Source organism: Lotus japonicus, chromosome 6 (genome assembly GCF_012489685.1).
Source record: "Lotus japonicus ecotype B-129 chromosome 6, LjGifu_v1.2".
Classification (NCBI taxonomy): domain Eukaryota; kingdom Viridiplantae; phylum Streptophyta; class Magnoliopsida; order Fabales; family Fabaceae; genus Lotus; species Lotus japonicus.
The window spans coordinates 58655107-58668941 of record NC_080046.1 but is presented as its reverse complement, the minus strand read 5'-3'; the positions used below and the strand labels follow the sequence as shown (position 1 = coordinate 58668941).

The following is a 13835-nucleotide window of genomic DNA, read 5'->3' as shown; positions in this document are numbered from 1 at the left end:
CTCATTAGTAACGTTGTTGCATGCTGACATGCATATGACCCTGCTGCTTATGCCTGACCTTAATAGTAGAGTTTGCTTTGGAGTTGCACCTCTAATTAGACAATAAATAGGATGTGATTCCCACTCATAGTAGGGAGCCTTAAATGCTGCTACTCGTGCCCTTTATTGAGTATATTGTAACCATAGTTAGTTAGCATAGTTGGTTATTTTGTTAATTGGTTAAGGCTTATGGTTAAAACTATGACACTCTCTATAAAAGCCTGACCCCTTAGTACATTACATTCATTCATTCAATACACAGTTTCTGGTATCTTCTTCTTCTTTCGCTTTTCCCTTCAACCTATTCAAGAGTTGAAATCTTGTTACCCTTAGCCATATACTTCCATTTCACGAGAGGAGAAAATGACCAGTAACCAACCGCCACAACCGAACGGCGACCGACCACCGACACCGGCGCCGGCCGCATTCTCAACTTACTACCCGAGGACACCTTCTCATTCATCTTCATCGGCGACGTGGTTGGAAGGCTGCTACCGCTGCCTCTTCCTGCTATCATCGCTCCTCGCATTTCTTGCGCTGTTGGTGGCGCTCGTCATCATCCTGTCGGTGATGCCCAAGAAGCCACATGTCAATCTTCAGTTAGTTAGGGTTCAATACATGACCATCACCGCCGACGACTCAACCGCCTCCATCAGCCTCACCCTTCGCCTCCTCTTGGAAGCCGTTAACACCAATAAGGTGGGGGTCAAGTACGGTGAGTCTAGGTTCACCGTCATGTACCGTAGAATCCCGCTCGGCAAAGCCTCAATTCCAGGGTTTTTCCAGGGAGCTCACAGTACGAAACAAGTGGCCGCCACCATATCCGTCGATCGCATGAGTTTGCTTCAGGCTGACGCCGCTGATTTGATCAGAAACGCTTCGGTTAACGACCGGGTCGACTTTCAGGTCTTGGGAGATGTCAGAGCTAAGATCCGGATCTTGAATTTCGATTCTCCTCCGGGTGGTCTTCAAGTTTCTGTGGATTGTGCTATAGTGATCAGTCCAAGAAAGCAATCTCTCACTTACAAGAAGTGTGTGAATTAGGAATTAGGAATTTAGATATTTGTTCTTTTATGATGTTGTTATAATATGATGTTATCACTCTACTTAACTTTAGTGAATAATCCCTTTGCATTTAATTTTTGTTTTAAAAGTAAAATCACATTTACTTTCTAATTCATGGATGCTTTGCTAGAGAAGAGTTATTTTGAGCAGGCAGCATCTGACTCAGGAAAAATATTGGGATTTCCACTCTGCCCCGACTCCGGGCTATCAGATGGAGGTAAAAGATCTAAGCACTTAAAATATGGAACCCAATTCTACGTGATGTTTTGGAGTGCTATATTGGTGAGTCCACCGGAAGGAGTATGCAGCTTTGTATGCAAGTCTATTAAGTGTGCTTCTTGTGAATGCATACTACAAGGAAAGAAGGGAATTGAACTCCAAGAGGATCATCTCATATATCATATCGAAGATTTCAATATAGTTATTTGTTCATATGTACTTGTCCCATTTTTTAAGAGTTGAATATATCTTCATCTCTTAGTTCTTGCTTGACCCTGATATACATTGATATGTATATTTTTGCACTTTCATTTCTTCTGTACGAGGATGCCTTGAACTCAAAACTCAGCTGTAAGAAAGTTAAGTGAATTTCAAAGCAGTGTACGAAGTTTACATCAGATTTTGTTGGTATTATTCCACATAAAGGCGAAAACGAAGAAAAAGAGCATAAGAATATATATTCACTTTTATATATATATTGCTCATTAGTAGAGGATAGTAACATAAATTGCCCGGTTTTTTGACTGGCAACCAGTTAGAAGTAACATGAAAAACATTCAACCCGATCCATCCATTCATTTTTTTTCTCTTGGACTATGTAACATTTGTTGCACCAGTGCCAACGAAGATCTAAACATAGCATTTGTTTGCAGGTTGCAGCTAATGCAAGAAGCCCAAAACTCGAAAGAAATAAGTAAAAGACGATGGAATAAATAGAGGGTATGTACCAAAAAAATGTCCTAGTTCATGAACAATCATAATGTCCTAATGCTAATACAATGAATAAGACTAAGCTGGGAAGTATCACAAGTTAGTTCTCTAGCCGCCAGCTTCAATAATAAGCTCCCATAAATTGTGCTTAACCTATCGAAATGAACAAACAATCAAATTACAAATCGTATTGAACATAAGAGTATTCAGTTTCTGTCACTAGAAAAAATAATCACAAAACATACCAGTTGAATATAAGCAGATGAGTAGTGTAGCCATAATGGTAATTATACAAGCCCTTACACTGTCAGCAGCTGAGGTTGACCTGCACAATCAATGGCTCCATCAGTATATCAGAAGCAACTCTTGTCAGATATAAAAGATGTTACTGACCAATGGCATTGAACAACAAAGTTATATAGCAAATGAAGGTGGTAAAATAATGCTCTTCATGGAATAAATTCCATTGTCATGTTTCATTGAGTTTAATTGCTTTTTGTTTGGGAAATGTTTTATTACTAGTGTCATTGACCATTGGCAACAACATTCTTCATGCACCAAAGTGACAAAACAACCCTTCAATGAAATGATTGCAGTGAACGATAACAAAAAAAGGGCAGGTAAATCTATACTAAAGGTTATGGTAATAAAACAAGTGGAAGGCTAGAATGAAGTTACAGGCATCAGCCAATGACTAAGATTACCTGTTTAGACAAGTGCAAACATACATTAACAAGCACTTCAAGACAAAAGTGAACATGACTTTTCGTATAATTGAGATGAAAGTCTGTTCACGTTGTACTCGGCTAGTATCCAAACACACAAAAAAGTGCAGTGTGTACTCATTAACAACATAGGACATGTACACAATGCTCTAAAAAAGTTGAAGTTTGAAGCGCTGAAGCAAAGCACAATAGACATGGGGTATTAGATCAATTAAATAAAAGCTTTCAAACTTGAAATAAATATTACCTTGCAACTAGGTCTTTGACAGATAAAGTTGTCAGCCCAAAATCAAAAGGAAAAAGTGGATCATAGTGAGGATCACCAACATGCATTGGGAGTTGATCTACAGATTTGAACCATGTCCTTGCAAGCTTTCCAGTGAAACCATAGTCACCGAAAAGGACATCAGTCACGCCTTGTCCCTCGGTGCCTGGTAACCATGCTGCCACCAATGCATCTATAGTTGAAACATATGGTTCAATCACAATAGGTCTGCCAGAAATGACGACAACCACACACTTAACAGCCCCGCAGACATTGTTGATGGTATTCGGGCCAGAATCCAACATTGTAAGAGTCGTGCTGTCTCCGGCAGTCTCGGCATAAGGTGGCTCACCAACTACTACAATGGCATATTCAAAATTGTTGGACTTAACAAATTCACTATCAGGGTTCTCGCGAAAGATAACTTCTGTGCTTGGATCTACTGCGGTTTTTATGGCACTGAGAATAGTTGTTCCTGAACATGGAAAAGAAAGTCTGTCAATTCATTTCTATAATAACTTTACTAATTTCCCCTTTTGACTTTTGAGAGTCACTTACCACTTGTGTCACTGTTGCCAGTGAACCCTTGCCATTTGATTGTCCAGCCACCACATTGGTAACCCAAATTATCAGCATGAGTACCGGCAACTAAGATTTTTGGGGTCTTCTTAGGAAGAGGAAGAAGTGGAGAAGAACTTTCATTTTTCCCATTCTTTAGCAGCACGAGGGTTTTTCTCACAGCTTCTCTAGCTAGGTCCCTGTGTTCCTAGTTAAAAACATAATCTTATATCTCAATGTTTCAATTATGCTAGGATAAACTCTAAATTACAAGCAACAAGAAAATCCTCAAAGTTGCATACTGTTTTCTCCCTTAACCCACTTGCATGCATCAGAAAAGATCAACGCAAAAAGTTATATCAACAAAGAATGCCAATATATTCTGTTTAGTTCCATGCAATGCAATTGCACAATATTGATACAGCCCATGCATATCGACCAAAATTTACAAGAGTATTATGTTCAAAGAAGTCATAAAGAATTTTTCATCAAATATACTGTTTCCCATCAAATAAAAGAGAACATTATTTTTCATTATTCTGGTTGAAATAAATAGCCCATCAATTTCATTATGGGAAATATCCATTTTATGATTGGGATGGTTTGATTGAAACACCTGGCTTCCAAGCTCATTGACTAAACTGAGATCGGCTAGAGGATTCTCGAAAAGGCCCATGGTGAACTTTACAAGCAAAATTCTCTCCACAGCATCATCAATACGCTCCATTGGAATTATGTTGTTCTTGACCAAGAGGTTAAGGTCCTGAATGAAGTCATCATATTTGTAGGGGACCATCACCTGTAATAATTTGTCAACAAAAAGAACGACTGAGTTCTATAATCCTATACTTCAGTAAGCATTACATTCATTCCATCGCTGCAGCAATTTCAGCATGATACTAACCATATCGATACCAGCTTCAATGGAAGCCTGGACAGAGTATGTGTAGTTTGAACCAAGTGGTGTTGTGAGTCTGTCAATACCCTGCCAATCTGAGATGACAAATCCCTGACACATGAGCGAACAAAAATCGTTCTTTCCATCAATACAAAATCATGCTGCTTAAAATTGGGAGCTGGTAATGGCTTAAAGATAATTAAGTAGAAAATATCTAGCTATGAGAAATATAAAAAAAAAATAAAGTGAGGAGTTATGAAAATAAATAGGATAAACTTTCAATTAGAAAGATGGCAAGTGTGCATAGAACTAGCTCTGTAAGAGAAAAGAAGAACAATAAAGATTAATTAAGGGTGTTCTTGAGGAAGCCAGTGTAGAGATCACGATTTGCCAACATGGCCAATCACCTTAAACTTAAGGGTGTTCTTGAGGAAGCCGGTGACTAGATCATGATTTGCATGCATCTTTACACCATTCCAACTGGAGTATGAAACCATGACTGTAGAGACCCCCTTAATGATCGAATCAGAATAGGCAGGCATGTGAATGCTCAGCAATCCATGCCAGTCAATCACTGTGTTGTTCTCATTTGTTCCCTTGGTTGTACCACCATCTCCAACAAAGTGCTTAGCACAAGCTGCTACCTTCGTCCTACACAATTTTTTTTTAAGATTAATGAAGGATAGAGGGACAAAACGAACCTCTAACATATAAGTAGCTACATAATACAAGTCAATCATATAATTGTGATTTTTTAAAATTCATTTTTTTTCACAACTTAATAAACTAGGATAACTTGATGATTGCTGTTAATGTGAAGTGTATTCCCCTAAGTCAGTCAACTTAAGATTCAGAGAAACATCTTAAAAGGACCTTATTTGCAGAAATAAGATTTATACCATAAATCAGTATCCATTAAATCCAGATTACACATCATGTCGTTGCCAGGAAGGCAGAACAAAGTGTAAATCAATCATATCAACAACTTGCAGATACAGAGTGATACTGTAATAGAGTTACCATTAGCAACACTTCCTTTAAAATGTATAATAATCTTTCCGAAATATACTACTTAAAAGCAATGTTGTTAATGGTTGATGGCGGAAAGCCAAAAACAGGCCATATTTGACAAATTTTGATGGATTATGGCGGAATATCGGCCATGGCGGCTAGCTAGAATTCCGCCATAAGATTTGGCCATGCGGCACCATGGAGGATGTTTGACAACACTGCTTTAAAGTTTAAGTTTATTATTTCCTTGATTAACATTAGTGATGTAAAATACTAAAGATCCGTGAACTATATGTGCTCGACTACATAATATTTCCATAGGAGGAAAACCAGACTATTAGGTATCAAAACCCAGACATCATGGCCCCTGAAGTAAATTTTATAAAATGTGGACGTAAAACACCAAATGAAACCGACTCTTCTATATAAAAAGACTTTACTATCACAAATTTCATACTTGCCACCAACATATGGAAATCCCCTCCTGGAATTGGCAGGGATATCTCCTTGTAGACCAGGTATGATCGCTGTCATTTCTTCCACAATTTTTGGATCCTCGCTGTAGCTTTCATAACAGCGACCCCATCTTGGATCTCTGCAAACCTATAATTATGTTCAGGAGTAATCAGTAAAATTCCAAAGAAGAAAGAAAAAACTGCACATTTGACAACTTCAAACCACAAACAAGAAGTTTTTTACAAGTTTATCATTAGAATCTCATATTATTTACCGCAATGCATGGAGCAAAAACATATGGAATCCCTGTCGCTCTGGCTTCAAGAGCAGTTGCGGCACCGATCCGTTGTAACAGGTCAGGATCCCTGTTCATCAAAGATCGTTAGAACAGAATAAATGGTGGATGCATCCAACATACATGCAACCTAAGTAACAATACAACATCATCAAGTCATCAACATTAAGATCATGAGAAATTGCTTTAATAATATCATTCACTCATACTTCATAGCTAGCAACAGCTGCACAACCCATGGTGAAGTTTTGTTCAATAAAGCAAGATTTTTTAAATGGTCCAGGAGACAAGACCCTTGAGCTAGATAAATTGTTAAGATCAAACTGCAGATGAAAATCATCGTACTAAATGCTGAAATTCTAGCAAACAGATGGAAAAATAAATAAAATCTTGCCTGGTGCATCCAAGCCCAACATTATGGGGAAATATGGTAGCATTATAGACATTATTGTGTCCATGAACAGCATCGATACCATACATCATTGGGATGCCCAGCCTACTTTCCAGAGACCCTTTCTGGAATCCATTGATCATATTAACCCAGTCTTCAGCAGTAGCCTTTGGAAGAGGTTCACTACCACCACCACTCAATACACTCCCTGCAAACAAATAAAAGAACCAGCTAATTAATATTTGATAGTGTATCCTAACAATGCCATCATTTCCTTACTAATTCATGCCACATTCTTATTTATAGCGTGTTCGGTTCCTATGATAGCAAAGCCCCGTAAAAGTGTGCCGTGCTTAAAATTGCGTAACACAATCAATCCAAACATATAATTAGCCTACAAAGATTTTCCTAAATTGTATAAAACCAAAAAAGAGGCTTATACATGAGGTCTCCAGTTCATACCAATGAAATTGTTTTTCATAACAGCCTCACTAGCAACACTCCTATCAATCTGAACCATTTGACCAATCTTCTCCTCCAGAGTCATTCGAGCCAGCAAGTCCTTAACCCGAGTCGCGACCGGCTGCTTAGGATCTTTGTATTTCAAGTACTCCACTTGAGCTTCTCCAGTTGATGCCAACCACCAACATAGCCATAAAACACCCCAAAAATGAACCAATGCCCTAGACATCATGAATTCCCCAGCTCTATTTTCACCTGCAGAATAGATAACATACCCAATAAAGTTTCAGTTTTTGGATTCATATTTATACCCCACTTGGCCTATAAGGTAAACTAAAAAGCAGGCAAAAGAAAAGCATATCCAATGAAAAGGGGTTGAAGAAAACCCAAACCCCATTACTTGAATCATCATCAGCAGCTTAAAAAATTGAAAATGTGAAAAGGGGTATAAAAGTATATAAGTATTACTACTATTACCAGCAAAGATCAAGCACAATATTTTTACAGTGAACCAATCAAAACAAGCAATAATGGTAGAGTTTTCAAGTGAAGTAGGTGTAGCAGAAGATGTGTGTGTTGAGAAAGAGAGAGAAAAAAGGGGGCTTATGAAGAAAGCAAAAATGGTGACTTTATGAGATGCTGATTTGAAAAAAGTGAACTTTGGAAGATGGGGTGGTGGAAATCGTGCAGAGATGGGAGGAAGCAGAAGAAGCAGAAAGTGGCGTTGGCAATGGAGAGTAGTGGGAGACACTTACCACCGTTTGCGTTTGAAGTGGGCGATATTTTTCTCGTGTAGAGTAATTATAGGAAAGTTATTTTATTTTGGTAACGGGTATTTAATTCAAGTGAAAAATGAAACATTACAAAATGGCAAGCCATTTAAAATTAGAGGGATTTCGGACTCTTTAAGCATGACGTTTGGTATGTGTTATAGTATAAGGTTTAATAGTGTAAGATATGATTGTATTATGCTTTATAGGATAAAGTCTGATAAATTTTTAATACTATACAACGTTTGGTCATACACTGTATAATTTGGCGGTGACAATTGTGTGGTAGTAGCTGCAATGATGGCAGTGGAGGGTGGTGGCAACAGTGGCGGAGGGTGATCGTGGTGGCGACAACGACATCGATGGTGGTAGCAATAACGATGATGGTGTCAACGATGGTTGCAGTGGTGGTTGTGGCGGCGGCAGTGGGGGTTGGTAGTGGGGTGGAGGCGGCAGCAACTGATTAAATATATTTAAGTAGTTTATACATCATACTCTTGCCATGTCTTATCCATCATCTATATGGTGGATTAAATAATCCATCATTTTAATGTATAAGAGAAGATTGATTTATAAGCTTAGACAAGACAATGTGACCTCCAAGCAATTAATAAGTCGATAATGTATTGTATAAGTTTATACTATTATGTCTAATATAGTATACAAAATAAGACCTTAGTTCATACTCTAAATAATGAATTGAAAGATTTCAAACTCTTTCATTTTAAAAAGGTATTGAACAACGCGCTAAAAAAACCTCTCCTTATGGGTTCTATTTATTTTTTTGTTGAAATAATTATTTATATATATTTTTTGAAGTGTTTATATACGTTTTTGATAAAATAATGAATTTGAAAAATAGCGGAAATTTAATTATTTTTTAAGCTATTTCTAGTAGCTCTTTGAAATAATCAAGTTTTTTCAATCAAAGTTGAAAATATTTTTTTATAGGTTAATTTCTGTTTTTTAAAATTCACCTTTTTTCTGTCGACAACAGAAAGATGACTTTTATACAATACAATTATTTATTTAACTCTAAAATTACTTTTTGTTTAAGCGGAAATAAATGGGATCCTATGTGGGGACCGGATAATCTAATTGCCATTTTAAGTTATAATTTAGAGCTAAGAACTGGATGTGAAATTTATTTTTTAAGGAATCAACTGAATGTGAATTTGAATCCATATAATCTGTGCGAGTATCCAGGTCACCAATCAATGAATGGTATTGAAATGATTTTGTGTCAGTTGGGATTATGATAACCTTTTGGTCATGGGTAAGTACTTTTAGTAAATAGAACAGCATATATAAATAAAGAATACTGCTTGTAAAGTTGTAATAATATATTTCACAATTAAAAAATAAAAAGTAAGAATAGTTTATATTTTTAGTTAGTAAATATACTTTATCAATTTTAAAGTTCAATGTTTTTATATGAATCTTTTAGTGACTTTTTAATAAGAAACTTTAACTTTTGGATGAGTTTATGTACCAAAATACAGATAGAATATGAATATTCAATTGTTGCGTTAATATTATAAAGTCTTATTATTAGCTAGTAGTTTTTTTTTGTTACAACATAAGACAAGCGCTAAGAATGGTTTTAGTTTACTCCTTCAAGAAAAGAATGGGTTTTCCATTCAGAAAACTCTCAACTGCTCAGGTAAATTTGATAGTTGATACTTTATATATATAAATCAATATGTTATATGTGACATATATATATGACTGGATGACTACACAAATGTCTTGTTTTTCTTTTGCTACTGTAGTGCGGCACCACGTTCAAAAGTATATAAAACATGCAAAGAATAACTTGCTTCTAGATTAATGATAAATTAGTAGCTTTTCTGTTGACATTAAAGAATCGGATTCTCTGATAATCCCATTCTTCGTTTCTACTACTACATTTCATCATTTTGATCAATAACTAAATGGCAAAAGTTCACTCCTTTTTAGACCTTGATTTGGTCCCAGTTTGTTATTTTTTTTAATAAGAGAAAGGGGCTTTAGCCCCTATTGCTTTGTTTGTTGGTGTTTACCGTAATATTTGGTAAACAAACATCTTCCAAATTCGACTGAAAAAAGTTTAAGAGTTTTGCGAATTAAGGGTTCTTTTGGGAAAACGTCTTGCCAAAGCGCGTGTGAAATTGGGTTTTTCGACAACCGTGTGTCAAAGGATAAAAGGAAATAAGGATTCGAAAGCAAAACGCAAGACAATCAAAAGTGCTGGAAAATAAAATTCACCAAGTAAAAAGCTTTACATCAATCCAAACCCATAAAATCGACATGAAATCTAACAAAAGCAACAATGACAACAAGTTCGAAACTATCTAAGTACAGGAATCATAAACGGCTGGTTCGGCAACATACTCCTCCATGATCACGTTAGGCTCGTTAAGTCTCTTTGATGCGGACATGAGAGCTTTGTAGTGATTTTTAGAGTTGAGTTGGGAATCCTTTTTCTGCATTAAACTCCCCTATTTATAGAGCTCTATGTCCTGTATGAACTTGGCGGTTTCTTCTTCCTTGCTGGACGAGTTAGTGGGTCTTACCCCCCACGATCTGCAGCTTGCTCCGGAAGTTCCATGCGTAGTGGTGGATATGATGTTCTTCAACTGCCTCTTGGCCACGTCATGGGAAGCGCACGTTCTCTTTATTGACTTGGTCAATGGTTGCACGTGTTTAGTGTGCCCGCGTTTGTAGCAACGGTTATCAACGTTCCCTCGTCGAAATCTGCTATCCATTTAACTTGGCATTTTTCCTCACCTCTCCTAATCCATTTTCGACTGCCTCATGCGATTTGGGCCAAACATTTTGGGTCAACCGTTGGATTTGTACAGTAAGAAATTTATTTCAAAAAAAGGCCAGATGAGTAACAAAGTCAGGTGGTTTTATTGAACAAAAACAAAAGTCATGTGGTTTTCAATACACACTATTCGTAATTGTGAAATGAAGTTAGTGCTTAAGGACAAATGTCTAGTTGTACCTTGAAAAATGCAATCTTCCACTATTTCCTTGGGTGTGAATGTTTTTTTTCCATTTCCAATCCATACTTCATTTTTTAAAAATCCATATGTCATAGTGTAATTGAACAAATATGTATAAAATTGCAATATACATGTTGTCCTTTAAATTACACATTATCCTGTTTTTTTATTATATGTAATGACAAGATCTCATGATCAGTGGCGGAACTTGGTGTGGACATAGAGGAGTCATAGCTCCCTCAAACTCTTTAGAAAATTTTTATATATTGCCCCTCATATTTTTTTATTCCAAGAATATTATATATAACAAAATGTGCAAGCATAGATATAAGCATTAATTTGGCTCCGTGGTAAGTCTATGTCCGTCACCACCTGGGATTCCGAGTTCGAATCCCATCTTTTTCAGTTTTTGGATAATTATTTCGCTTTCACACTCTTTTAACCAGCTTGGGTTTTTTTTTTTTAGATTAACCAGCTTGTTTTAACATTTTTTCCTACTATTCTTTAAATATTTATTTAAGTATTCATCTACATCTTTTTACTTATCATTAATCTTGATAGTTTATGCTATTAATTAATAGTACATCTATCTATCATGCAATGATAAAATGAATTACAATGACATTTTTTTTTTCATAGAAAAGTGAGAGTTCTAAGTACAACAATTTAAAACATAAAAAATATATATACCATAAAAACGACATTATACTATTGAGATAAATTTCTTTCAGAAAACTAAACATCAAAAGTAAAAGAATAAATTCTTTTTTCCAAGAGAAAGACTTGTAAGAATAAACGAAAAAATGTTATTTGAAGGTAAAAATATATATCAAGCATTTAAAAGTTGAAAAATGAGAAGCAAATTTTCAAAATTATTAACATAACTTATAATAAATTTTTCATATTTATATATATAAATTAATTTTTTTATAACTATATGTGCGAGTTATTTTTGAACTTGAAATCTTATTTCGGCACCCTTAAAAAATTTCTCCAAGTTCCGCCACTGCTCATGATAGCATGTCGAGTTAAGTACATGTCCGCATAAACCCTAATCCTTACAGGTTAGGATACGGATTAGAACCACATAAAATATATGCTCATTTAAACAATTTTTTCGATTTAGTATGTTAACTAGCTATTAAACAGGTTGTGGCATGCGATATTATAAATTTCCGCATGCAATTCCTAATTTTGAAACTAAGATTCAATTTCTATAAGTTTACACGTGGTAATTGAGATTAATTAGGTATACAAATTAAAATTTTACCATCGTAAAAATGAATTTTTGGAAAATTAAATTACAAGACTTAAAATTCAAAAGTATATTACTCAATTTAGATTTTCCCCTCTAATTAACATGCAACAAGTTCATTAGAAATGGGGATACTATCGCATGCATGACACTATTCAAACAGAGAATCAAACTACCCGAAAGGGAAACCCAAACCAACCTTGGCTAGGTAGTTTGTGACATAATTAACTCCTCTAGATGCATATTAAAAAACCAAAGATCCATGAACACCTCTAAAAACCACCTGAGCAGTAGGCCCATACTGGCGTCCAATAACATATTTGACTCCAATAGCTGAACCACTCCGGTCTCCAAAGACTCCAATAGTAGGAGATCTCAATGTCATTTTCCAACATACTTTATAAGATCATTTTTATTTTATTTTTGGAAATCGATAAAGAACATGTTGTAATATAAAGAGGTATCATTTATACATAATACACTTGGAAGTCTGGATTTGGAAAGACTTAAATTAAGAAGATGCTATATAATTATAACATGACGCAAATAAGAAATGTTTAAATTTTTTTTTGACAGAAAAACCAAACTAATATCCGAAAGATAGCAAATCTGAGTAATCTTATTATAAAATTAACTACCAAAGCATTAATATAAACAGAAAAGAAAACAAAAAGGGTTGTTAATTGTTATCTCTGAAAGGCATTAGTCCCACTAGAGAAAAACTATAAAGAGGGGACAAGTATCCCAAAGGGAATATTGAGTGCTACTTTTCTTGTCACAAAGGAGATCAATTTAAGATATATAGTTCTAAGATTTTACTTTAGGGCTTAAAATGCTTTGAACTACTTGGCGAAAAAGATTAAAGTGAGTGCAAAAAAAGTAAAAGCAGTTATTATAGTCCAATTGCTAGTGTCAACCTAGACACATTGATGTCATGGGCCCAAAATCTTTTAACGAGTAATTTGCACCCCAAGTCAAATGGCCCGTTTCACTTCACTTTTTTAAGAAACCATGTCCTCAATGATATTGTGTTTACTCTATAGGGGTCACTTTATTCCAATCTCCAGGTCAATTTGATTTTGTTTTGGAATGAATTCTTCTTTCAAAAAATTAAAATATTCCAATAACATATATAATTTTTGCATATTTGCTTGTTGTCTTCTGGCTCTATCAAGGTGATTTATGAGGTTAATTGTGCTGATCTAATTACAATTATCAGGGATGATGATCTATCACTTGAGACTCCATGGAAATTCTTTCGTGTTTAGAGATATATAAGAGACTTGCTTGGGAGAAGTTGGAGGATAAGTCTAGCCTGGATTCACCGTTATGGAAACATATTTGCGCCCAGATTGACAATACAGGTCCAAGAAGCAAATAGTGTGGAGCAATACAATACTCTGGTCCAACCAGTAAAACAATGCAACTCTCTAAGTGTGTTCATTGGACCAAAAAGAAAAGGAGATCAATTTATTTTTATTTTGGTCAATGAAAGATAGTATATTGAAAACGGGCCTTGCCCAAGCACAATGTAAAAGCACTTAATCCAATTGCTAGTGTGATAGTGTCAACCTAGACATATTGATGTCATGGGCCCAAAATCTTTTAACGAGAAATTTGCACCCCAAGTCAAATGGCCCGTTTCACTTCACTTTTTAAAAAAACCATTTCCTCAATGATATTGTGTTCACTCTATGGGGGTCACTTTATTCCAATCGCTAGGTC

At 35.6% G+C, this 13835-nt stretch overlaps 2 protein-coding genes across 3 annotated transcripts; one reads left to right on the top strand and one right to left on the bottom strand.

Annotated features, from left to right (window-relative positions):
• The first annotated feature begins 240 nt into the window (after window positions 1–240).
• LOC130725653 (uncharacterized) lies at window positions 241–1083 on the top strand. The gene has a single exon (XM_057576865.1). It carries the CDS (start codon window positions 403–405, stop codon window positions 1081–1083), a length of 681 nt encoding a protein of 226 aa, XP_057432848.1. The 5' UTR covers window positions 241–402.
• A 782-nt stretch (window positions 1084–1865) lies between these two features.
• Window positions 1866–7872, bottom strand: LOC130725927 (uncharacterized). 2 transcript variants are annotated; one of them, XM_057577122.1, is made up of 12 exons: window positions 7851–7872; window positions 7096–7350; window positions 6637–6841; window positions 6222–6312; window positions 5949–6094; window positions 4888–5131; window positions 4487–4591; window positions 4199–4381; window positions 3583–3790; window positions 3007–3499; window positions 2280–2359; window positions 1866–2187 (listed from the first exon to the last, which is right to left on the bottom strand). In XM_057577122.1, the coding sequence occupies exons 2-12, from the start codon at window positions 7325–7327 to the stop codon at window positions 2183–2185; spliced, it is 1992 nt and encodes a 663-aa protein (XP_057433105.1). In that variant the 5' UTR covers window positions 7328–7350; window positions 7851–7872; the 3' UTR covers window positions 1866–2182. The 2 variants fall into 2 exon arrangements, with proteins under 2 accessions (XP_057433105.1, XP_057433104.1); XM_057577121.1 differs by lacking the exon at window positions 7851–7872 and adding an exon at window positions 7573–7844.
• Between the last annotated feature and the right edge of the window lie 5963 nt (window positions 7873–13835).